This window comes from Microcebus murinus, chromosome 11 (assembly GCF_040939455.1).
Source record: "Microcebus murinus isolate Inina chromosome 11, M.murinus_Inina_mat1.0, whole genome shotgun sequence".
NCBI lineage: Eukaryota > Metazoa > Chordata > Mammalia > Primates > Cheirogaleidae > Microcebus > Microcebus murinus.
Window position 1 is genome coordinate 412314 of NC_134114.1, and position 26487 is coordinate 438800.

Below are 26487 nucleotides of genomic sequence, written 5' to 3' on the forward strand. Positions count from 1 at the left end.
CCGAGGTCGCGCATGCCCGCGAGGAAGCCGAGGAGGCGCCCGGCGGGCACGGAGCCCCTCGTCGCGGTGGAGACAGCACCGCCTCGTCCTGGACCCCGGGGCCACCGCGCACGGAGAGTGTCGCCAACGCGAGTCCCAGCGGGGGAGATGCCCGGGCGGGCGCAGCGAGACCCTGGCTTTCTCCCGGTTGCTGTCGGGCCCGGCTCAGGAGGCTAAGATTGTTCCTATTATGCCCGCTTTGCAGGTGTTTCAGTTCCTAGTTCAGTGAACGCTGACTTTTTTTTTTCACCCTCAGAGCAGTTGAGGCTTTTTTATGAGCTTTACCTCAGTTTCCCACCAGAATGTGGAGCGGACTGAGAGCCCAGGCCGTGGCCTGCTATCGGCGGCACCTGAGACTCTTCCCTGTGGACGCTGATGCATTATTCAGCGCGGCGGGCATAGCTGCAGATCCCATCAGCTGTCGATTCTCCGGCTGCATCGTCGGCAGGCCCTTTTTCCTTTTCCTCTCTTCTCCGCAAGGCATATACTCGAGAGTTTTCAAATCCTTCAAAGAAATTAAGATGCTCTGTGGCTTTGGCATTCGTTTAATGTACTAACTTACAGACCTCTTTAACAATGTTGATTTTGTTTTCATGACCTAGTGAATTCAAACGGTTTCTAGTTCTCTCCTCATAAAGTATTCACATCATTTGTTAAACGTTCCTTTCTAGAGTCTTCCACAGCTCTTTGACCTGTAGTTTCTGAAATCCATCTTTATTCTCCCTCCCATCTCTGGCTCTTTTATGTTCTCCAGAACTCTGCAAATATTAACTATGATTTTTGGAAGTTTTCCATGTCCTCAGCAAGAAACGTCCCAGGGACTGCAGCAGGACTGCGGCCTCCGTCTCCACCAACCGCTAGCCAAGTTTCCAACCTGGAATGCTACGGTCAGCATCACCCATGGCACGGAAAGGTGCCCTGTCCTGCATTCTGGGTAGCTGTCTAAGGCTGGGAAATGCATTCATTGAAGAGAAAAAGCGCTTACTGAATGCAGCCAGCTACAATTCACCCTAATGTCTAAATGTCACTTTGTTTAGTCTTCACCATGCCAAAGAACCACATCCACATTTTACCGATGAGAAAACCATAGCCCACAGAAAGTAACTTGCTAAGGTCAAATAGGCAATTAGAGGAGATTCAAGTCCCCAGATCCTTCTGTGCTCTTCCTGTATTACCTCAGTGGCTTAAAAGGGAGATTAATTACTGTGAAATTAAGGTTTAAAGAAAAAACACCTGCAGGTACAGCAATATAAATGTACCAATGGATGCATCTAGAAGAACAAGAGATTCTAGCCTGACGCATTCACAAACTACACTGCTTCATTCCCTTCCTTTACTGCGACCCTACTCTCAGGAATCTCTAGCTGAGTCTGCACCCTGTCAGCCATTGGGTTGTGCTGCTAGGAGACAATCTTGCCTTTCGTGAGTCCTCTCTATAGTCTTATGCCTGGGTCCTGTTGCCACCTACGAAAGGGCAGGAAGGTACAGTGGAGACCACCGTCTGCCCACAGAAAGAGCCAGGGCATCTCCTGGCCCTGTTTCTGCTGACTCCATCATTTGAATCATCTAGGTGCCACTATCTTCTTGCCTATCTCAGATTCAATTTCCTCCAAACCAGGTCTGTTCTAAACTTTCCAGGAGTTGAGAAATTGAAAGATAATATTCTTCCCTACATTAATGTCAATCACATTATGAATCCAAATATTGGGCCAGTCTTTCCTATGGTCTAATTTCTCTGAAAATGTTTCTCTAAGCATTGGCTTTCTGCAGATGCTAGTGTTCCTGATGCTTTCCACAGCGCACCGTCTTGTTCCTGTGTCCTTGGCATGTAGTAGGTCTGAATAAATACTTGTTAAGTGAATGACCATGCTGTCCTCTGTACACATGTATTTGCACACACACCTAACATGGCATCCCTCTGAAGCCACCTAGTCCATTACTTATTCTCATAGGGTTACGGATGGTTGCACATTTGTACACTGAGGAGCTTTCCTCTTCCACTCACTTTCCCTTGTTCAGCCTCCTTGCTATAGCACTCCAGGGACAGCAGACCACCCCACCCCACCCAGTCTCAGGATGACAAGGCTCCTGTTTTCCAACCAATATTCTCCCGTCAGAATTTGGCATGAAAGAGAATGACCTACCACTTCTTATTTAACTCAGACTTCTCACTGAGTGGTGGACAATTTGCAATTTGTCAGATACACACTATTCAATATAACGGGTGTCGCCAGATGTCTGCATAAGTGCTGGCTGACACGCTGTCCACAGTGGTGGCTTGGTCTGCGTCTGCTCTGTCCAGTGGGGCAGCTACTCACCATGTGGAACCCCTGAGCACCTGACACATCAAGGTGATGGAACTGAATTTTAAATTGTATGTCATTTTAATTAATTTAAATGTAAGTAGCCACATGTGGCTATGGTATTGGAGAGGGCAGGTCTGAAACAATTTACCATACATCTCACCTTTCTGCTTCATTTGACCCATATTAGAAACTATCTTCATTTTCCCTCTGGGCAGTATTCTACTTCCTTTTCATAGTGATGCAATTTTTAATTTCTCTGGTTTGTCAATTCTCTGAACATGTGTGGGTTTATTTTTAAACCATGAAACCCACACCTACAAAACATTTTCAATATGAAATATTCTATCCTGTGGCTCATTAATTAGTGGAGTACCATAAAAATTTACATTTCTAGACTACCCACATCCCAGAGGTTGTCTTGTTCTCAATATTCATAAAAGTAGTTTGAGGGTTTGAGTTAGAAGTAGTAGACACAGACATAAGGTAACCACCCCATCAGTTATTTCTTTGAAACCAAATTGGCTCTTCTCTTGCCATCTATCATGTTTCAGAGGTACCTGTGCTAGTTTTTAACTCACTGTCCTAACAATCAAATGTTGCTCAGACACCCATATTACTACTTCCTATAAGGATGGCATTGCTAGTAAACCATCTAACAGGAAAAAAAATTGCTGTTCACAACCATCCCTTTGTTTGCTTAACCACTCGTGGCTTGTTTTTTTGTTTTTTTTTTTTAAGAACTTGTTTTACAGAACTGGAAAACAGTACTAAGCAGACAGAAGCATGTATCCTCCTCCACATCTGCCAGACCACATTCTGAGGAGTGCAATAAGGCCAGTCTAGTACAGAAGGAAAAAAAAAACCAAAACTGCCCCTCCTGTTAGCATTTTCCAGCAATAACTACTCTATCCTTTATCCCAACAAAAGCCCAAGCCACTCACCTTTGGAACTCCCAGTTCTTCCATTCATGCTGTGCTCTTTCCTCCCTTGGAAAGTAAAACAAACTTCTTGCTTTAAAATCTATTCTTATCTCTGAAAATTCTTTCTCAGCTTGCAATAGGAACCCTTTCCCTAATATTTTGGTGGACTGTATGGGGACTCACTTTCCTACCTCTGTCTCAAGACTTCCCTCCTCTGTGCACAACTCCCAGGACATCCTTCTCAATGCCCTCAACACCATTCGGTACTCGAGGTCTCCTGGGCTCTGGAAGTAGTCATATGCACGAGGCTAAGAGTGGTAGCTTTGGTTTGGTTTTGGTTGAGAATGGAAAACCCCATACTGGATCTACAATTCTCGGGAGATGCCTTGGAAGGACACTTCCTAACCACCTCTCAGCTCACCCAGACCCAGGACACCTGGCTTTGGGGAAGACCTCCAGGGTCTGATCTCGGTCAGAATTCAGGGACTCCTGCCGTTTGGGCAGCTCTCTAGGTTTCTAGGTCTCGGTCTGACTCAGGTCTCAGGGATACCTGATGTCTGATCAGATCTCAAGGTCATCTGAGTCAGGGATGCCCCTCTTAGACTTTCTTCTTTTGACATATGGCCATCCCTGAAAAGTCCTTTTCTTTCTTCTGGTTGTCACCATGGGCAACCTTCAGTAGGCCCCACATGAAGACTCCCGACTGGGATGTCTCCTTAAGAATTTGAAAACTTTGGGACTTACCAACCTCCAGCCCAAACATTTAGCTTTGTATTGCAATGTAGCCTGGCTACAATATAAATTAGACGACCTGAAGATCTGGCTTGAGAATGGATCCCTTAATCATAATACCATTCTTCAACTAGACCTTTATTGCTACTGGCTGGGCAGGGGTCTGAGGCTCCCTACACTCAGACTTGCTTTGAACTTACCTGACATGCAGATCTTTGCTACACCTGCATGTGTTACTTCTTACCTCTACATCTCCCCCCCACCATCCTCTGACCCAGATGAGGTTTCCCTTTTGGCTCCATTTCCACCTCACCTCCCTCCTTTGGCACCATCATCAAACCCTTTATTTAACCCCACCATCTCCACTCTCCCCTAATTCTCCCCTGCCACTCTCGCCTGGCCATGCTTGAAATGGCCAGCCATCCCAAACTCCCTCCCCGCCTGTGCACCAGCTCCCTCTCAGGGAGGTTTCTGGGCCAGAAGTCATTATAAATTACTCAGAGCCAGGATACAAACCCAGCACTATACCTTCCACAACTATCTGGGGCTATCTGTCCTGTATTGACTTTGACCCTAACACCAGAGAGGGACAGTCTATTTCAGCAATTCACTTCATCTTCCAGTCAGCCCCCAATACTCGATACTCGGTGTGAACTCCAAAGACTTAGAAAAAGGGGCCTCTAACTCCACAAGTGCAAACTTTTAGACCTGGCTTTCAAGGTCTTTAATAACAGAGATGAGGGGAGAGAGGAAAAGAGAATGGGACCAGCAATGGGCCTGAGAACAGGAAGTTTTCCAAATGGTGGCTACCACTATAGGAGGAAATCAGAGATGGTTACTCAAGAGGGCCAGGCAAGAGAGAGTCAGGACCACGCCCTTCTCAGGGACCTGAGCCCTGCTTCAGTTGCAGCCAGCTGGGTCACTGGAGCAAGGAAAGCCCCAGGAAGCGGCTCCCCAGGTTGTGCCCTCTTCTTAAGACTAGAGACCACACTCACTTTCTGGAACCACTGGGCCACCCTGAGCTGGCACCCTCCGCACCACTTCTGGGACTGCTCCAGTGACTGCCCGGTGGCTTTGGAGCCAGCTCCACCTCGCTACATCAAAATGGCCAAGCCTCAGGCAAGGGGGTTGATTTTCTGTTTAACACTAAAAGAGCCACTTATTCTGTTCTTCCTGAACTTCTGGGAACCCTGTTCCCCCTCTCCTACTTGAAGGTAAAATGTAAAACCCCCTGCTCCCTGGAAGATGAGGTCTTTGCTCATTCTTTTCTAGTTCAACCCAATTGCCCTGAAGGTAAAATGTAACTTGAAGGTAAAATGTAAAACCCCCTGCTCGCTGGAAGATGAGGTCTTTGCTCATTCTTTTCTAGTTCAACCCAATTGCCCTGCCCCTTTCTGGGAAGAGATCTTACGGTTAAGCTGGGCACCCAACTCCTGTTAACACCACAGGCAGGCTTCCCCTCCCGGGCTCTTGGGAGAGGCTTAACAGGTATTTTACATACAACCTTTTTTCCCTTGGTTTCAGCAAATGATAGTACAATATTTAGGCCTGAATATTGCAAATGCCACAGTGAATAATCTGTAGATTCCTAGAACTGCTGGGGCAAAGGATAAATGCATATGTAGTTTTGTTTGTTGGCAAATCCTCTTCCGTGAGGGTGTAACTAAAGCTCTGTGTTCCCACCAGTGACACATGGGAGTCCCTGTGTCGACAGCTCCTCAAAGACAGTCCGATAAGCAAACTTTTGAATGCTCACCAATCACATAGATGATAAACTTTATCTTAGAATTCCTTTTGGTTAGCATTTTTAACCAAAAGCTGTATGTTTCTTGAGGTATAATTAGCAAAAGATAATAAACATATTTCACCTACAATTTTCCTTCTGTCCCTTTGTAATCTCTCCTCCCCCCAAGTCTACAGGGAACCACAGATCTGTTTTCTGTCATTATACCTTAGTTTTCATTCTCTAGAGTTCATATAAATGGATCACACAGACATGTACTCTTTTTTAAATTCAGCTTCTCTTACTCAGCAGAATGATTTTGCAATTCATTTGCGCGGCTCTGTATACCAACAGTTCATTCCTTGTCATTGCAGAGGAGTGCTCCGTTATGTGGGCATAACATGGTCATTGTCTCCTGCATGTGATGTGTTGTTTTCTCCACCTACTTACTGCCAACAAAGACATTAGATTATCCCCCACCCCCCCAAAAAAGAAAAGTAAGCTAAATGTAATATGTAACTGACTCAAAATTCCTATGTCATTTTTAGTGGCTAGGTAGATTTCCATTAACCAGCTTTTTTTGTGTGTCACTTCTGGTCAAGAATCTAAACAGATACTGACTCTGTATTTATCACACCCAGATGTTTCTATCTGATTGTCAAGGGCCACACCTATTACTCGCTCTTAATTTCCACACATCCTGCGAAGTCTAGCCCAGCACCTGGCACAAAGAATGGATAAGGAATTTACCACTTGAGGAACACAACTCCTCCTGGGCACTGTACGTGAGCAGAATATAGTCTGTCTGTCCCTAAAGCCTGGCCACTGTGTGGTCCCTGCCCAGCTCTAAGCCCTACAATGGCCATGGCCTACAAATGCAAAGTTAATGCAAGGCTGGCCTTATAAAAATATTTCTTACCGAAAAGATACTTTAAGGAAAAATTTATAGTATTTTTTTTTGGAATGACAAATTTTGGAAAGAATAAATTCATTGTTCAATAAAAAGAATAGCCTAAAAATAAAGAAACCTAATTATTCTCACGTCACTTCATTTAGTATTTGGTTATTTAAATAACTGAAGTCACATGCTCACCTAGTAAACCATCTGCCTGGAACAAGGAGGAAATGTTTTCTTCATTTGCTGTCACAAACCAAAATTCATTTTTACTTAGAAATAAACTACAACCACACAATATCTGGATATTGACGTAACAAAACACAAAGATAATCATATTTAATATTTCAGGTCAACAAATATGCCTAAAGCCAAACAGTACAGTATTTTAAACAGATTTGGAAATGAAGTTTGTTCATTTATGCTTCAAGAATTGTGTCCAGTCTTATCATTTCACAAGAATAAAGCAAGGGCCCGGGTGCTGTGGCTCACACCTATAATCCCAGCACTCTGGGAGGCCAAGACGGGAGGACTGCTTGAGCTCAGGAGTTCAAGACCAGCCTGAGCAAGAGGGCGACCACGTCTCTACCACACACACACAAAATTAGCTGGGTGTGGTGGTGGTACCTGTAGTCCCAGCTACTTGGGAGGCTGAGGCAGGAGGATTTGTTGAGCCCAGGAGTTAGAGGCCGCAGTGAGCTGTGATGACACCACTGCACTCCAGCCCTGGTAACAAAGTGAGACTATGTCTCAAGGAAAAAAAAAAGAATAAAGCAAGGGACAAAGCTAAGTGCAGAGTTTTATAAAGGCCATTATGACATGACATGCGCGTGAGCTACTGTACATAATTACAAAGCTGATTCTGTGGTCACCGCATTTCCTCTCATCAGTAGGAGCGAATGGCTGGGGGGACCGTGGCACAGTCTGCTTCGTTCAGAGTTTTGTCGATGACAGGTCTGTAATCCAGAGTGACCTTAAAAAGAATAGTCGGTGGTGAGTCACAAGCAAACTGCCATTTTGTGTTACTTGCTTTTGAAAAAATTTAGATTTACAGCTGTCAGAACTTAAAGACAAAGGTATTCACTGAAGTATTTTTTCAGTAACAAAGTGGAAATGAGGTACATGCATGACGGGGAACCACACAATGACGGTAAATCGGCACAGCGGAGGAGAGCAATCAAACACCACCACACAGACTCTCAGTGCTCTACAGAAACGCTTACATCACGAAGAGGCGAAACCTCGTATGTACCATCTCACTGTATGTTAAACCATCTACTTAGTTCCAGTTTTTCTACTAGAAAGTATTTATACAGATTAAACACCCATAATCCAAAAGTTCCAAATGCTCCAGAATCTGAAACTCTTTGAGCAATGACATGCCACTCGAGGAAAGGCTCATGGAGCACTTCGAGGATTTCAGACTTTCAGATTAGGGCTGTTCCACCAGCAAGTATAATGCAAATATCCCAAATTGAAAAATACCCCAGACCTGAAACACTTCTGGTCCCAAGCATTTCAGATAAAAGATACTCAACCTGTATACACAAATTTGTACACATATAGGAAAAAGTATGTATATGTACACTCAAGACTTCCAAATACTTCAAAATGGTAATAGGTATCCCTGATTGATGGGCTTTTATTTGATTCTGTTTTACTTTCTAAAATGAGCATGTTATTTCTTTTACAATCACAAAAAACTCCAAACATTATTAAAACAGGCTGGGCTAAAGCAGGGAAACCTGGCTTCTACGCACCATCAGAAAATGGCCTTCATGCGAATTATGAAAATGACCAGCTGCCTGAATTAAGGACACACTAGGTGTGCTATACAAGTGATAGCAGAGCTCAACCTTAACTTCTGTGGACACAGGTAAATGCTCATAAGACAATGTGTTACAAGCTATAGAAAGCTTAATGGTAGATACTTTATATCTTCATTATTTTTGAATTCTGGTGCCCAGCAGAAGTGCCCAGTGAATTATGCTTCAGTAGAACAGACCACAGCCCTCCACGGCAACCCCAGGGGCTGGTTCCCCACATGCTGCCCACCCAGCTGGTCCTCAGTATCTGAGCTCCTCGCCCCTGGGCTGCCCGGCAGCTGCCTCCAGGTGGACTTCTGGTAGTGGCTATGCCTCCCACCTGAAGACCCTGGCTTCCCTCCTCCTTTGCCACTAGGCCTTGTACACCTGGTCCCTCCCCAGCGACCCCCATCTGGCTCACATCACAGAGCTGACCCTTCTTTGGGCTCCTCAGAACAGCCTGCAGGCACTGGATTGCTTCCAGCCAGAAGCCCAACTGACAGTCTTTTTCAGTGGTGCCTCCACTCTGTCAACTGCTGATTTAAATCTGGGCTTTCTTCCCAGCGCATAGCAGGGCAGCAGGGGCATCAGCGCACGGTGACAAGTCCCCCCAACCCTATGTACCTTCCCGGTGCCGATGTCGACATAAGAAAGGGTGTGCTTCCTCCAGTGCTCCTCAAAGGGCTTCTTCTGCTGCCCCTCGATGGGCTTGGAGTAGTCATACTCGTCGACCCGCACCTGAGGCCAAAAACGCCAACATGCTTATCACACTTACAGCAACACAAGCAGAAGGTGCGGCAGCCCTAGAGTAACGCACACGAGACCAGTCTGCCAGGCCCTGAGTTCACGCCACTTGCCCTTCAGCCACGAGGGCACCAGGGACAAGCTCAGAACCCACAGAGGCCACAGCCTGGTCAGGAGTTTGAAGCCGGCTGTGCGGATCCAGAGTGATCCGTTTCTGTATTTGCTGTTAGATAATATCCCTCACGTACCTAAAAGTTCATCGAATACTTTGACTTTTTGTTTCACACTCTGGGAGATTGCCTCAACCTTTTTTTTCACTTTGTTTTTACTTAAATGTTTTTGATTTTAGCAATTATATTAAAATTTTCAAAAATTCAAAGAGAAGCTGAATGCTATTAAGGAAAATCTTGCACATAGGAATGGATAAGACTTGTAAGAGCCTCTTCAAAAAACCCCAAAAGATCCAAAGACTTGGCTGTTTCTGCTAAGTGAGGTGGGTCAGTGGATGGACAGAGGGAAGGGAGACAGAGGGGCTTCAATGGTCCTCAATTCCTAAATATGTAATTGCAGAACAAGCTCCCATGGGCTCCACCTGTGTATCTGCTGTAACTGAATGAAATGAAGATTCGTTCCTCTCAGCCCCGTGCATGACCAACCGTGGAGAAGCTTCTTGTCCTTCTGTACACACTAGAGACATGCTCACCAATCCCTCCCTTCACACTGCGTACAAGGCAAACCCAATCCCAGTACATGGCTCCGATTCGTGGAGGACAGAGCAATACAATTTCACAGTAAATAAAAACCTGATTTCTCCTGCTTAGCCAACCTTCTCATTCACTCACGTTCAGCTGATCAGAAAGGCCGTCGGCAACCCATACCCCGTCCTGAGCCAAAGCCTGTGCATCTGCCCTGTAGAAAATCTTGATCCTTTCGCTGATGCAGTTTATCCTGAACTTGCATTCACACGCCAAGCTTCCCTTTCTATGTTTTTCGCTATCCTATGCTAAATACTCTTTTCTGGCACAATCTGACACATGTGCTCTGCACAAAAATCAGTTCACCTGACCAAAGATCAGGATCTATGATACCTTTTCCATATCACAGGGCAGGTCTGAAATAATGATTTTCCCATCATTTTAATTCAGTAAATTAGCATTTCCCAGCCATGGCACTCTGGCTACACTCTGACCCTGGCCCCAGGGTGAACAAGGCACGTTTTGCCAAGATGCCACTGCTGGCAGCAGTAGGTGCTGATCAAGAAAGAACAAGGCCTCATGGGTACTGACGATGGCGAGCAAGGGAATGAAAATTATCAGGAAAAAAAAAAACAAAACAGCATTTTCCTCAACTTCCTGTTGGGAAAATGAAATGAAATGCAGAGAAAATGTAGGCATGGAGTTAGCAACACCAGGTGGGAGAAACAGCAGGTGCACTGGGACGTGGTGAGGGGCATACCTTGTAATCCTCCCTAGCGTGAGCACCCCGAGACTCCTTCCGTGCCTCAGCGCCGTAGATGGTCTGCAGCGCACACAGCATCAGGTTCTGCAGCTCCAAGGTCTCCACCAGGTCTGTGTTCCAGACCATTCCTGGGGGCAACACGAGGCCCATGGGGCGATCTGGTCACACAGGCTATCCAGGCTGTGGCCATGGGCTTGGCAAGCACACTGCCACTGGCTGGGCTGCTGGCTACCGCCAATCAGCCATGTGCAGGGCCCACCCAGAAAGCCGCCCGCAGATGTGCTGAGCAGGACAGACAGCTGCCTGCAGATGTGCTGAGCAGGACAGACAGCCGCCCACAGATGTGCTGAGCGGGACACACAGCCCCCCACAGATGTGCTGAGCGGGACACACAGCCCCCCACAGATGTGCTGAGCAGGACACACAGCCACCTGCAGATGTGCTGAGGACACACAGCCCCCTACAGATGTGCTGAGCAGGACAGACAGCCACCTGCAGATGTGCTGAGCAGGACAGCCACCTGCAGATGTGCTGAGCAGGACAGACAGCCACCTGCAGATGTGCTGAGTAGGACAGATAGCTGCCTGCAGATGTGCTGAGCAGGACAGACGGCCGCCCGCAGATATGCTGAGCGGGACACACAGCCACCCACAGAAGGCAGCCCTCAGCCGCGCAGAGGAGCCGCTGACCACTCACCCCTGTCAAAGGTCTTCAGGTGCTTCAGGTCTCCATAGAGCTGACTGATCTTCTCACAGCCCTCCTGCAGCACGCTCCCCAGGCGGAACACCGCGGCATGACTCTGCATCGACTGTGACACAAAGTATCACTCATAAACTTTCAATCCACAAAAGAAGCCATACCAGGAACTGCTTAACCTTCGGACCTAATTGTTTTTCACATTTCATTGTATGTAAAACATTTATGTAAATTAAACAGAAAACTAGGAAATTCATACTCTGATTTTTATTTTTTTGTAAAGACAGGGTCTTGCAATGTTGCCCAGGCTAGTCTCAAAGTCCTGGCTTCAAGCAATCCCCCTGCCTCAGCCTTCCCGAGAGCTGGGATTATAGGCGTGAGCCACTGCGCTTGGCCTATTACTCTGAATTTTAAAATAAAGTTGTTTTTTTTGAGACAGAGTCTCACTTACAGCTGCCCAAGCTAGAGTGAGTGCCGTGGAGTCAGCCTAGCTCACAGCAACCTCAAACTCCTGGGCTCAAGCGATCCTCCTGCCCCAGCTTCCCGAGTAGCTGGGACTACAGGCATGCACCACCACGTCCGGCTAATTTTTTGTATATATATTTTTTAGTTGGTCAATTAATTTCTTTCTATTTTTAGTAGAGGCAGGGTCTCACTCAGGCTGGTTTCGAACTCCTGACCTTGAGCGATCCTCCCACCTCGGCCTCCCAGAGTGTTAGGATTACAGGCGTGAGCCACCTCGCCCGGCCTTAAAATAAATTTTTGATTAAAGGTTTAAAAATAATTTCTACGTTTCCATCACAAGTATGTCTTAGGAGGAGTCCACAGACACCATTTACAGGGCAGCACTGCACCTCTGGCAGCAGAGTCTGTGGAGCACGGCCAGTACGGCGATGCCACGCAGACCTCGTGTGCGGCGCGGTGCTCTGAGCCAGGAAGCAGTACCTCCCCGTGCCCCTGACAAATGAACAGCCGGTGCAGGCCGCAGAACTCCAGTGGCAACATGACATGAACCACACAGCCCTGCTGGGACACACGCCAGGAGGTGCCGCAATGGCGCGCGGGTGAGCAGGGGTGCAGAGGCAGCAGGTCATCAGGAGTGGGAAGTCAGGGGCCAGGGGACCCTCTGCCCACCTTCTAACGGGCTACTGGCCTACTGGCTGTGCTGCGGACGCTCTTTATAGATCACGTGCCTTTACAGCTTCATAGTGTGTAAGACGTGCCACGAAGCACATCTGAAGTTTATTTCAGGTATGCTGAGAATAAAGCATCTACCTTTGTTTCCTACCAAATGGACGGGCACCACTTACAGAACGCACCTCCCCTTACTCGCTGCTGAGAAACCTCGCCATCCCAGATGCCCCACAGCACCGCGCGGCCCCCCCAGCCTCTGCTGTGTTCCCTGATCTGAATGAACATCAGAGAATGTCATGTCTTTAGCTTTATGATTTTATCTGGAGACATTTCATCTAATTTTCTTTAGACTAATATGTTATTGTGAAACTGCAATGCACATCATCAACTTATTGGATTTTCAGGAAGAATACATGGGGAAAAACTGCATCTTAGAATCTACAAAATATTCAATAGTATTTCCTGTCCTTTAGTAGGCATATATTCTCCATATTTTTTTAACATATTTCTGGCTAAGTCCATCCACGGCATTTACACATGTCCAGCTGTAACGTGAACGAGAGGGCTGTTTGAATGACGAGTGGGTCGCTGCCGGAGGACTGAAAGCTACTCACTTTACATGCAAACCTTTTATCGAGGCACTTTACTACCTTCTTCCATTACTTCTATTGGTTTTTCAGTTTATTCTCTCAGAAATTTTAGGAAAGCATACTTATAAATAATGATAACTTTACCTACTCTTTTTCAATATGTGCTTCATTTTTTTTTTGAGACAGAGTCTCACTCTGTTGCCAGGGCTAGAGTGCCGTGGCGTTAGCCTAGCTCACAGCAACCTCAAACTCCTGGGCTCAAGTGATCCTTCTGCCTCAGCCTCCTGAGTAGCTGGGACTACACGGATGCACCACCATGCCTGGCTAGTTTATACACACACACACACACACACACACACACACACACACACACACACATTTAGTTGGCCAATTAATTTCTTTCTATTTGTAGAGATGGGGTCTTGCTCTTGCTCAGGCTGATCTCGAACCCCTGATCTTGAGCGATCCGCTGTCTCAGCCTCCCAGAGTATTAGGATTACAGGCATGAGCCACTGAACCCGGCCTTCATTTTTTTTTTGGTTGTCACTATTATACATTAGCTGGAATCAGCAGAAAAATGACTTCCTCCATTGAAATACACATTCCAGAGTGTAAGAATTTTTGTCTCTGTTTTCAGTGCTGGCTCTAGCATCTCAAGGTGCCTGGCGCACAGGGAGTACCAAGATGACCCTTACTTGGTTATTCAAGATCTCATGGACGTGCCACTTCCACATCCTAGCACAGGTCCCCACTACCTCACGCAATGACTCCATCTGTCCTAGCTGGCCTGCGACCCCACGCAGGTCATGCAGAGTATCGCCTGACCTACTGCACCTTGCTCATGCTGCTCTCACCATTCCATGAAGCCTCAGCCTCACTTGAATATAGAAGCACATAGAATTCTCAGAATGGAAGCAGGTAACCTTTCTTTTTTGGTAGTGTCTGTGTGTATGCCGCTGAACTTCTTTCAGAATGTGACTGAAGCAATGGGCTTCTTTTTAGAAAATATTCACATGAAGAAATTCTTGCAAACAATCTCAAGAAGACAGAGACTGTCACTCACAGACAAGAATCCCTGTATTAGGCTGGGCATGGTGGCTCCCACCTGTAACCCTAACTCTTTGGGAGGCTGGGGTGGGAGGATCACTTGAGACCAGGAGTTTGAGACCAGCCTGAACAACATAGTGAGATCCCCATCTCTACAAAAAATAGAAATATCAGCTGGGTATGGTGGCATGTGCCTGTAGTCCCAGCGACTCAGGAGGCTGAGGTGGGAGAATCGTTTGAGCACAGGAGTTTGAGGTCGAAGTGAACTATGATGATGCCACAGAACTCCAGCTCGGGCCATAGAGCTTTGAGACTCTGTCTCAAAAATAAATCCCTGTACAAGAAGAATTTGACTGTTTCCTGTTTTACCCATTTTTATTGATCCAAACCTGTGTTTTTTCCAATGCAATGACTCTAACCACGTATAGCTACTTATATTAAAAATTGAAATATAAACCAGATTAACCTGTGGCAAAAAAAAAAAAAAAACTGAAGAAATAAAATGAAAATGCAGTTTCTTTGACCATATTCCAAGTGATCTGCAGCCACTTGTGGCTAGTGGCTATCACAATGGACAGCAAAGACTCAGAATATTTCCATCACCACAGAGGGTCCCACTGGACGTCCTAGTCTAGAAGGCCAACGCTCAGATAGCACAGGCTGCAGGGACCAGCTCTCACCCGATGCTCACTCTCCTCCCACCTGAGTGCATTTAGGGCAGCAGCAGGCCGAGCGTAAAGACATCTCCAGAGTCGCTGGAAGCTAGGCATGACTGTGCGACTGATTTCTGAGCAAGAGAGGTGAGCACGAGAGTCGTGTTGGACGCCCAGGAACCCTGACAGGAGGAAGCTGGGGCTGTGCTTCTCCGACGTTCCGCTGGTCTTCCCCCTACAGGCTACAGCAGTCTGGGGACGGAAGCCGCGCTCTGGCACGCGTGACCCAGAAGGCTGTCCCTGATGCTGTGCAGGCACTAATTCTGCCCTGGACTGTTGACCTCCAGCCTCTCTGTGGCAAAGGAGTGTGGTACTTTGATCTAATCTGGGCCTTCTGACCTCTTTTCTATTCTGTCCCGCTCCTCTGCGCCTCCACACACCAGTGCAGGGCCAGCCAGGCAGCCAGTGTCTGTGCGCGCCAGAGTGGCCCGGGCGCTTACCTTCTGCATGTTGAGTCGTAACTCCGATGTTCTGATGCTTCCATCAGCAAATCTCAGTTTGTCAAGATTCATGACGGATTCTTCCCCAGCATTTGGTTTAATTGAAGGAACTTTATCTCCTAAAATAAAATTTTTAAAAAAGCTAGAATTTAATTTTTAAAAACACTTAGAAAAACCATATGAGTTTAGAATGGCACACAAACGTGTGTCGCAGCCATTCGAGGAGTCAGAAAACGCAGCAGTGACCTGAGCCGACACACTGCCTGGCCTGCCCTCACCCAAGGAACCATCTACTGATGTGGGACAAATACAGTGGCTGGTATCCATGAAGTAATCTCGGAATGACCTAACTAGAAGGAATCTCAAAAATTAAAATTTAAATATGTATACAAACAGATCTTGTTCTGTTACTGCACTAAGGGGAAAAACGACACCCTCCAATGCTGCTGAGGGGTCAGCCTGCCGGTGGCTACCAGAGACAGCGAGGCGAAGGTGTGTGCTGGACTTGTCTGATTCTGACTCACCTGCTCTTACCTGGTCCTCAAGATCTGCAGCTCTCACCTTTCTTTTTTTTTTGAGACGGTCTCTATCGCCCTGGGCTAGAGTGCAATGGCACAAAAATAGTTCCCTGCAACCTCAAAACTCCTGGACTTAGATTATCCTCCTGCCTCGGCCTCTGGAGTGGCTGGGACTATAGACATGTGCCATCACACCCTGCTAATTTTTCTGGTTTTTTGTAGAATCGGGGTCTTACTATGTCACTCAGGCAGGTCTCGAACTCCTGACCTCAAGCAATCCTCCTACCTTGACTTCCTGAAGTGTTGGGATTATAGGCGTGAGTCACTGCACCTGGCCAGCTCTTGCCTTTCTAAAAGATGGTTTGAGAATTTTTTTCAAAGTTTTTTTGTGATGACATTTTTCAAGAAGTAATATAATGATAATATTATTATATTATATTACATATATATAATACATGCAGAAGACAGAGGTATGGAACACAGGAGATACACAGTCACATGCCCCTGGCCCACCTGACTCAAGGCATGAGGACGCTGACTGCTCTCAAGTCCTGCCAAGTGCTTCTAGGAAGGCTGTTTCCTTTCCTTCTGTTTATAACGTTCTAAAAACTGAACATTCAGTAAAAACGACTATTTTTCTTTTGGTACATTTCTATAAATTTTAACACATGGATAGATGCATATAACCACCTACCACAATCAGAATATATAGTAAGATTTAAAATTTGTTGGCTTTTCTTTTTTTTAACCTAATCAATAGATGATATAGGACTGAACTTTTTATTTTTTTATTATTTATTTATTTATTTTGGAGACAGTCTCACTCTGTTGCTCGGCTAGAGTGCTGTGGCATCAGCCTAGCTCACAGCAACCTCAAACTCCTGGGCTCAGGCAATCCTCCTGCCTCAGTCTTCCCGAGTAGCTGGGACTACAAGCATGCGCCACCATGCCCGGCTAATTTTTTCTATATATTTTTAGTTGGCCAATTAATTTCTTTCTATTGTTAGTAGAGATGGGGTCTTGCTCTTGCTCAGGCTGGTTTCGAACTCCTGACCTTGAGCGATCTTCCCGCCTCAGCCTCCCAGAGTGCTAGGATTACAGGCATGAGCCACGGGGCCTGGCCTGAACTTTTTAAATGTTTAAAAAATTTACATTTTGGGGGAAGTGGTACAAACATTTTTTCCTTTCTTCTCATTTAAAAAAATTAAAGCATAATTAAGAGACAATAAAATAAATTCACAATTTTCAGTGTAGGGTTTTTCAGGTTTTGACAAGCACAGAGCTATGTTAAGTGCCCATGCAATCAGGACATAGCCTAGGCAACCACCAACCCACTTTCCTCACTGCAGTTTTTTCCATTTCCAGAATGTCACATAAATACAACCACACGCGTGTGGCCTTTCGACTCTGTCTCCATAGCACACTGCATGAGATGTGTGAGTAGTTTGCTCCTTCTTATTTCTGAGTAAAAAAGTTTTAGGCCGGGTGCGGTGGCTCACGCCTGTATCCCTAGCACTCTGGGAGGCCGAGGCGGGCGGATTGCTCAAGGTCAGGAGTTCGAAACCAGCCTGAGCAAGAGCAAGACCCCATCTCTACTATAAATAGAAAGAAACTAATTGGCCAACTAATATATAGAGAAAAAATTAGCCGGGCATGGTGGTGCATGCCTGCAGTCCCAGCTATTTGGGAGGCTGAGGCAGCAGGATTGCTTGAGCCCAGGAGTCTGAGGTTGCTGTGAGCTAGGCTGACACCACAGCACTCACTCTAGCCTGGGCAACAAAGCCAGACTCTGTCTCAAAAAAAAAAAAAAAAAAGTTTTAAAAGTGTTTATAGATTCCTCAGATATAAAAGTGCAAGGTATTCTTATCAAACTTCTTCTCATGTTAAAAGAAAGGGCACCCTAAAATCTCTGCTTTGCCCTGAGAGGAGGGGCACCAGCTCTCACTGCTATGGATACAGGGCCAGCGAGTGAGATGAGCTCGGCTTGTGGCGGCAGGAGAGACAGACAGCACTGTCTCTGCGGCTGACCACGCCGACTCGGGACAAGGCACCGCCTCTGCGTGCGCCAGCCTCCCGAGCTGCGTGCGTGTCCAGGAAGAGACAGTGTCTGAAATGTAACTTGCCCTTTTTATTATCTGCATCTTTCTCACCACAAACATAAAAGGGGGTACATTTAATTAGTAGGTTAAAACTACTGCACCAGTTTCTGTGCCATCACTTCGATCTGTACAAAAGCTTTTGTTCTATAAAAACAGCAGTGTATAAATTGTTGACACGAGTGACACATGATGGGAAGAATGTGGGCCTGGGGTCCCACCTGTGCCTCACCCCCTCACTTGGTTATTCTGAGTAAGTGAGGCAGGATACCAGCTGTGGAGACCTTCTAGAAGGCTGGAACAATGGTAACTGTTCTGTTTTCAGTGTATGTAAGTGGCTCTCAATTCCAGCATATGGTGCTTTCTCTCCTGCTTGTTATTTTAAGCTACCGTAAGAAAACCACCCACTGAAATCCATTCTATCACTAACGGTGGGCACCACAATCCAGCCTTTTATTTTGTCCCTTTTCCTTTAATAAAGATTATTTATACTTTGCTCTTAGAATGGCCTAAATTGTTTTTCTAAGTAACAAGAAGTTATATATTCATTTAAGCCTACTGTTTAAAGTATTGCAAATAAGTAATTTATTTCAGGCAAGTCATATGTAATAAACTTCCCTTTAAAATAATAATTTCCTAATAGTGCCTTTTCTAAGCAGAACATAATGACTAGAAAAAACAAAATGTAACCCCCAAAATTTACCTTCTCAACTGTGAGGACCCCTACCCAGTCAACAATCCAGTTTCAACACCCCCTATACATCTTGCCTTTTTCTGTTTCCTCACTTCCTAGGGAAGAACCCAGATGACCTCTGGATAACCCCTGTGCTCATTTCACCACATCCAGACCTCGTAACCCCTCACCTCCAACCCTTTGCCTCCGAACAGCCCAGTTCCTGCAGAAAGCACGTACCAGGCCTGCAGGACTCTGCGATGCTCAGGGCACACGCCCGGCCAAAGACGACCAGGTCCAGGAGCGAGTTGGCGCCGAGCCTGTTGGCGCCATGCACGGAGGCACAGGCGGCCTCCCCGCAGGCATACAGGCCGGGCACAACCTGATCCTGGCCGTTCACGTGCTTCAGGACCTGTGGGACATAAGATTTCAGATGACACATCAAGATGCCTATGTTTCCACAGGCCCACTTCCCCCAACAGGGTGTCTGTGCCGCAGGCAGGTCAGGGAAGGGGAAGAAGTGAAGGCCTCAGAGGGAACCCTCAGAAGGTGTCCTCCGCTTCCCCCTCTGCCCCTGAACGCTCACCGTGCCTAGTAGGTCAAAGGACCCCCAGTGCCAGCATCTACGACCTCCCCTCACATCCAGTGTTCCTTAGGACCTTGCCTGCCACCTCTGACTCAGCTGCCCCTCTGTGCCTGACTCTGACCGGGCTCAGACTGGGGAGCAGCACAAGTGGGGGAGGGTGTGAGACTGAGGGGACTACTGCATACTCTTCCATCCACTGCTCACCTATGCAGAGAGTAGCAATTCCCACCCACCTCGCCTGATGAGACCAAAACAGACTGACTGAATGACAGGCTATGATTGTAAAGACCACCTGATTTACAAGATCGTTAAAAAATAATGAGATCACTAAAAAATAATGAGATCACATAGGAGAGTAACTATAAATAGAAAAAATTGCAAATGATATAACTATTTACTAAGAAGAAATTAAGAAATTATTAATAATGAATTGCTACTAAGGAGTAAATGTAAACTGGACTATTATCAGCATCCCTCCCCCGCTCCAGTAATAGCACCGGTAATTTAAAGCAAGTGCAATCTATTAAATAACACAGTACTTTTTTGAAGAAAGCATCTGTCTTCTCCTCTAAGATCTACAGGGACAACTGCGATGGGCCTGGCACGGTCACCTGCCCCTTGTGGTTGGTGGGGATGCCGCCCATGTTGTAGTGCACAGTGGGGAGCACAGGGATCGGCTCCTTGGTGACGTCCACGCCGGCAAAGATCATGGCCGTCTCTGAAATGCCAGGCAGGCGCATGGCCAGCTGCTCAGGGGGCAGGTGGTGCAGCTGCAGGTAGACGTGATCTTTCTCGGGGCCACAGCCTCTGGAAAAAGAGAACATCATATCATAAGGCAAAGATTGGTAACTACAGAAGCCCTGAGAATACAAAATCATTGAAGCATGTAAGTTTCAACGTTTTTGATATTGAAAAGATTCTGCCCTCTGTTTACAGTGACGTCACATCTTTTCTCGGCACCTCCCATAGGGCAGGGACAACCCTGCCCTCGCTGGACTCACTCTCCAGTCTTAGGGGCCGTATCTGCTACATTTTCCTCGTAGATGCCTTAGGAGGTTCTCCATGCCAAACAGTTACCTTCTGTGCCCATGAGGAATTGGTTCTAGGACCTGTGGGTTCCCAAACCCGCAGATGCTCGGTCCCTGACACAGAACAGTATTTGCATGTAACCTGTGCAAATCCTCCTGCACTCTCAATCATCTCTAGATCCCTTACGATACCTAATACAACGTAACTGCTACACAAACAGCTGTTAGATTGCTTTGTCCAGGGACAGTGAAGAAGGAAGGTCTGTGAGTGTTCAGTAAGGATGCAGTTTTATTTCAACCCTGGCTGGCTGAATCCACAGACGTGGCACCCATGGATACAGAGGGACGACTGTGCTCTAAAAACCATGACTTCTGGCCGGGCGCGGTGACTCACGCCTGTAATCCTAGCTCTCTGGGAGGCCGAGGCGGGCGGATTGCTCAAGGTCAGGAGTTCAAAACCAGCCTGAGCAAGAGCGAGACCCCGTCTCTACTATAAATAGAAAGAAATTAATTGGCCAACTGATATGTATATAAAAAATTAGCCGGGCATGGTGGCGCATGCCTGTAGTCCCAGCTACTCGGGAGGCTGAGGCAGAAGGATCGCTCGAGCCCAGGAGTGTGAGGTTGCTGTGAGCTAGGCTGACGCCACGGCACTCACTCTAGCCTGGACAATAAAGCGAGACTCTGTCTCAAAAAAAAAAAAAAATAAAAAAAAAAAAATAAAAATAAAAACCATGACTTCTTTTTTTCACATAAACATGTAAAACTGCTACAGGCCACACCAGCAGATATTTAACAAGAATCTGTATTAAAGAGCAGCGTCCTGCGCTAGAAGAGCCTCAAGTCGCTCGACTGAAAGACAACGATCCCCACACAGAGAGAGCAGCTGGGGCACCGTGAGCACGACACGCAGCCCAGCACCCAGGGCCCGCGCGCCGACTCCGGGCTGGGTGTGTGTGTCTCTCCCTCCCGTGCCCAGTGTCCACCACACGCTCACCCACAAGGACAAATTATGCTCCAGATTTGAGAAAGATTTACACTAAACCAGCTAAAATTCTCAAAATGTGGCTCTTAAGAAAAGTAACACAAACTAACAGACAACAGCCAGCAAGTAACAGAGCTAACTGTTCATGGGAGCTACTAAGGCCGGGGCGAGAGGTGCTGAAGGTCGCACGGAAGTGACCCCAGGCTGGGCGTTAAAACGCAAATGCGACAGTCACCAAAGGGAGCAATGGAGCAGTGGGTGCGAGGGCTCACAGGCACCACTCAGACATCTCTAGAAGCAAATCCCACAGACCTTCCTTCACGGATTTCCAGAGTCATTGATCGAGACACAACATCTCTAGACGCCAAGTCCTTCGCAACAGGGGCATAGCGCTCCATGAACCGCTCGCCCTGGCTGTTAATGAGAATGCCTCCCTCTCCACGGCACCCTTCTGTGATGAGACACCCAGCACCGTAGATGCCTGGAAAAAAATAAAATAAAATACATACTTATAAATAATGAAGACTATGTCTATATTTCAAATGCATATTTCTTCAAGACATTTTTAGGGGCAGACAGGAAAAGGGTATGTAAAGGGCATTACACAAAAAACTGAATGAGAAAGAGAAAACGTGAGCAGTAGGAAGTGTGGGTATCGGGTCTGGGCAGACTGGTTCCCCCCAGGGAGCAGGGAGGACTGCCATGGGAAGGGAACGAGGCTCTGTTCAATACTCTGATGTGCTAAATGTATCAAGTTTTGTTTTTGTTGAACATTCTTTTGCACCATGATATTGTGGTAACAGGTTTAGGTTAAGAATAACCAGCTTAGAGAATTCGTATCTAAAGTATCCAGATAGCAAGCACGATGCTTAATACTGCTATAGTTAGTACTTACATTAGTACTTGCTAAGGACGGTTCTACCTGCTTTACAGATACTAACTTGCATACGCTTTACGACAACCCCAGGTAACACAACCCCCATTCTCAGAGATAAATTAAAGCTCAGTGACCCATCCAAGTTCATGCAGCAGAACACAGAAACCACATTCAAACCTGAGCAACATGTGCTCTCAACCATGGCCCTGTGTCCCTCAATGTCACGAAAAACAAGAAATGCCAAGCTCTTGAATTTCAACAATGGAGACCAAATTATAATTCAAAAGCTAGTACTTTCATTAGTACACTACCAAAAGGGTTATCTTGCTTTTATTTATTTATTTTAGCGTATTGTGGGGATACAAGTGTTAAGGTTACATATATTGCCCATGTCCCCCCTCCCCACTCAATTATCTTGCTTTTAAAAGAATTAAATTCTTGCATTTCATCTGCATTCCAGTTTTGCTAGTTTCAATGACTTTTTTTGGTGGTTTATTCCTCATACATTGGAAAGGAAACATCAGAAATGGAGCCCTAAATATATTACAGATGGAATTCAGATGCTCAGTGGCATTTTATCGGATAAGAACAGTAATAAAAAGAACCAATAGGCCAGATGCAGTGACTCACACCTGTAATCCCAGCACTTTGGGAGGCTTGAGGCGACAGGATTGCTTGAGGCCAAGAGTTTGAGAGCCAGCCTGGGCAACACAGTGAGACCCCATCTCCACAAAAAATTAAAAAATTAGTTGGGCTTGGTACCATGTGCCCATAGTCCCAGCTGCTCGGGAGGATCACTGGAACCTAGGAGTTTGAGGCTGCAGTGAGCTGTAACTGCAATCTAGCCTGGGCCACAGAGCAAGATCCCATCTCAAAAAAAAAAAAAAAATCGTCAACAAATACATTTTTTATTTTCCATCCCCGCTAGGAACCAGAAAGAATGTACTGACAGAGCAAAGAGGAAAAAAAGCCCTGGTTCTTGAGTATTCCACAGGGAGTGTCCTCAGTCCACAGGTCAGAAAAGCAACACACAAAGAACCCAGAACAGTCACCTCAGATGAGAGGCAGGTAGGGATGTGTGTGTCTCTCTCTGCGGTTCATTTCTGGAAAACACCCCCCAAACAGGACTTTAACTACCATTTCTGTGTTAATGTCATCAAATCCCTCAATTGCACCAACTGTCCGATGAGCTGGCCCAGGGCCCACCCGTGACAAGGAGTCCTACCTCGGCTATGTGCTGCCTTCACGCCCCGTTCCCAGGTAAACTCGGCCCTCTCCCCCATGAGACTGAGTGTGCCTACGGCACTGCGCCAGTCAGATCCCCTACCCAGCCTGCGGGCACTTGGCAAACAGGGTCGGCCACCAAGTGCTGGGCACAGCACAGAGGTCAACGAGACAGACTGCCCCACCCCAAAGAGCCAACAGCCTAGCCCAGAGGAGGGACACTGAACAGTCGCTGCTCTAGCACAGGGTAAGCGCCACCAAGGCAAGGCTAGAGCTACTGATGAACACACAGACAGCACCTACCCCGTCCCGCGGGAACCAGGGAACTCCCCTTGAGGAAATGACCTGACAGACTGAAAGATCTGATGATGAAAAGACTGCTAGCACGGGAAACCACAGAGGAGCACTGAGTAGGCACTGCATGTTTACAAGACACAAAGGAGCCCCCTGCCAGGCAAGGGTCCTGTCCTACCTGTGGGGTGGAACTGAACGAACTCCAGGTCCTGGCAGGGGAGGCCTGCCCTGGTGATCATGGCCGTGCCGTCACCAGTGGTGGTGTGGGCCGATGTGCAGCTGAAGTAGGTGCGCCCGTAGCCTCTGGAAACGGCAAACAGCAGTGACTACTACACAGTGGCCACGTCGGGACCTCCCATCCGACACGACCACAGAATGGCCAGAGCAGCCCTGGGCATCTGGTGCGACACACCCCAGCCCCCACACACGTGCAGGCGCAACTCGGAGGGGCTGCTACCCTGGGCAAGGGGGACAGGCCTGGGGGACAGAAGGGACTGTCATCTGTATTTTATTTATTTATTCATTTTGAGACAGTCTCGCTTTGTTGCCCAGGCTAGAGTGAGTGTCGTGGCGTCAGCCTAGCTCACAGCAACCTCAAACTCCTGGGCTCAAGTGATCCTTCTGCCTCAGCCTCTGAGTAGCTGGGACTACAGGCATGTGCCACCATGCCTGGCTAATTTTTTCTATGTATATTAGCTGTCCAATTAATTTCTTTCTATTTATAGTAGAGACGGGGTCTCGCTCTTGCTCAGGCTGGTTTCAAACTCCTGACCTCGAGCAATCTGCCCGCCTCTACCTCCCAGAGTATACTTTAGCTTTGTGCTATTTATCGGGTTTCCCTGACATATATTACTTTTATAATAAAAATTTGAAAACTTTTATGGATTTTCTTATTGTTTTCCCAGCTTCACTGTGGTTATGTTTGACAAATTAAAATTATAGATATTTAAGGTGTATGATGTGACAATTTAAGTATACAATGTGAACTGATCGCCATAATCATGTTAATTAGCATACCCACCACCTCACATAATTTCCTTTTTGTGATGCAGACACGTAATATCTACTCTCTTAGCAAATTTTAAGTATACGTGTTATTAACTATAGCCACCATGCTGTATATTAGATCTTCAGAACTTCATCTTGTAACTGAGATGGACCTTTAACCAATATCTCCCCAATCTACACCCCTCTAGCCCCTGACAACCACTGCTCTATTCTGTTTTTACAAGTTTGACTTTTTTAGACTCCATGTGTAAGTGACATTGTGACATCAAGCAGTGTTTGTCTTTCTGTGCCTGGTTTATTTAACAACTGCCCTCCAGGTTCGCCATGCTGTCACTAACATCCATGGTGTCTACACACCACATGTTCTTCAGACGCTGACATTTAGGCTGCTTCCGGACCTTGGCTACTGTGCATAATGCTGCAATGGACATGGAAGTGCAGATGTCTCCTTGAGCTACTGACTTCATACCAAGAAATGGGATTGCTGGATGATATAGCAGTTTTATTTTTAATTTTTTCAGGAATCTCCATACTGTTTTCCATAATGGTTGTACTAATTTACATTCCTACCAGTGTATGAGGTTACCTTTTTTTTTTATCCACATCCTGACCAGCACTTGTCATCTCGTCTTTCTGGCAACAGCCATTCTGACTGGGGTGAAGTGGTATCTCACGTGGGTTTCAGCTGCCTTTCCCCAGCGATTAGTGAGAAAGGGCCTTCTTTCATACACCGCCTGGCCACTTGGATGTCTTCTTTGGAAAAATGCCTATTCAAGTCCTTTGCCCATTTTTAATTGGGTGGTTGTTTTTGCTATTGAGTTGTTTGAGTTCCTTACATATTTCAGATATTAATTCCCTATCAGATATATGGTTTGCAAATATTTTCTCCCAGTCTGTAGTTTTGCTGATTGTTTCCTTTGTTGCACAAAAACTTTCTTTAGTTTTTTAAAATGGCTAAAGCAACAAACTGACAGTGTACAAATGAAATTTACTCATTTTCATCATGTGAAGAAATAGAAATTATCTATTCTAAGAATCAGAATCCATTAAAGCAAGGAAAGTTATACCAGAAAACCCCATGTGACCCTCCAGGCCCAAGTTTCCTCATCTACAACCAGGAGCAATAAACTCTACGACCCTCAGGGATCCTCCTGGCCTTGACCGAACGGCAGCCACTGCCATCTCCTGAGGGCAGGTGCCACTGTCACCCCCTTATAGGTGAGGAACCAAAGCCAGGAAGACCACGACCCTCACGAAGTTATGTCGAGGCCTGTGTCTGAACCATTACTCTACAACGCCTCTATTTTCACTAGAATAAAGAAACTCTAAATGGAAGTTCTTCATTTTTATAAAGAAATAAAATGAAAATTAGATTCCTGGCCAGGTATGATGGCTCACGCCTGTAATCCCAACAACTTTGGAGGCCGAGGAGGGAGGATCACATGAGGCCAGGGATTTGAGACCAGCATGGGAAACAGCGAGACCCCATCGCTACAATGGGGCAAAAAATGATATTCCTACCCAGTAGCGATAACGGTGTTCTTTGCTCTTATGCGATGTATGGACCCGTCTTCTATGCATAGTGCAATAACACCACAGCACTCTCCATTTTCCATCAGGAGATCCAAGGCAAAATACTCCACAAAATAGCTGGTGTCATATCGCAGGGACTAAAAACAAAAAGAGTACATGTTAAGCCAACACTTAAAGTGATACTGTTCATGTGATCAGGTTAAAGAACTCAATTCCATTCTGTTAACAAATGGACCAGGTAAATTCACGGCCAGCAACGGTGCCGATGGCATGTGCAAGGGCACGAGAGGGCTTCCACACTGGGCAGCACAAACGACACACATGAAGCACATGTGTCAACACATGCCAGAGAAGAGAATGCAGCAGAGGATCTTTATTACTCGAACTTTGGTAACACGGTTCCTATTTCCATAAACCAGACTG

The 26487-nt window shown here is 46.4% G+C and overlaps 1 protein-coding gene across 2 annotated transcripts in view; it reads right to left on the bottom strand.

Annotated features, from left to right (window-relative positions):
* Positions 1-6917: 6917 nt before the first annotated feature.
* The window catches only part of SDHA (succinate dehydrogenase complex flavoprotein subunit A), a 28380-nt gene continuing 8810 nt past the window's right edge, over positions 6918-26487 (bottom strand). For both annotated transcript variants that reach the window (XM_020290035.2, XM_020290037.2), the window contains exons 6-15: positions 26053-26201; positions 23702-23826; positions 21441-21609; positions 19727-19922; positions 18770-18941; positions 15243-15361; positions 11319-11430; positions 10620-10750; positions 9045-9158; positions 6918-7588 (exon numbers count right to left, since the gene is read on the bottom strand). In XM_020290035.2, coding sequence (XP_020145624.1) covers positions 7502-7588; positions 9045-9158; positions 10620-10750; positions 11319-11430; positions 15243-15361; positions 18770-18941; positions 19727-19922; positions 21441-21609; positions 23702-23826; positions 26053-26201 — 1374 coding nt within the window. In that variant the 3' untranslated portion in view covers positions 6918-7501. The remainder of the gene's footprint in view (positions 7589-9044; positions 9159-10619; positions 10751-11318; positions 11431-15242; positions 15362-18769; positions 18942-19726; positions 19923-21440; positions 21610-23701; positions 23827-26052; positions 26202-26487) is intronic.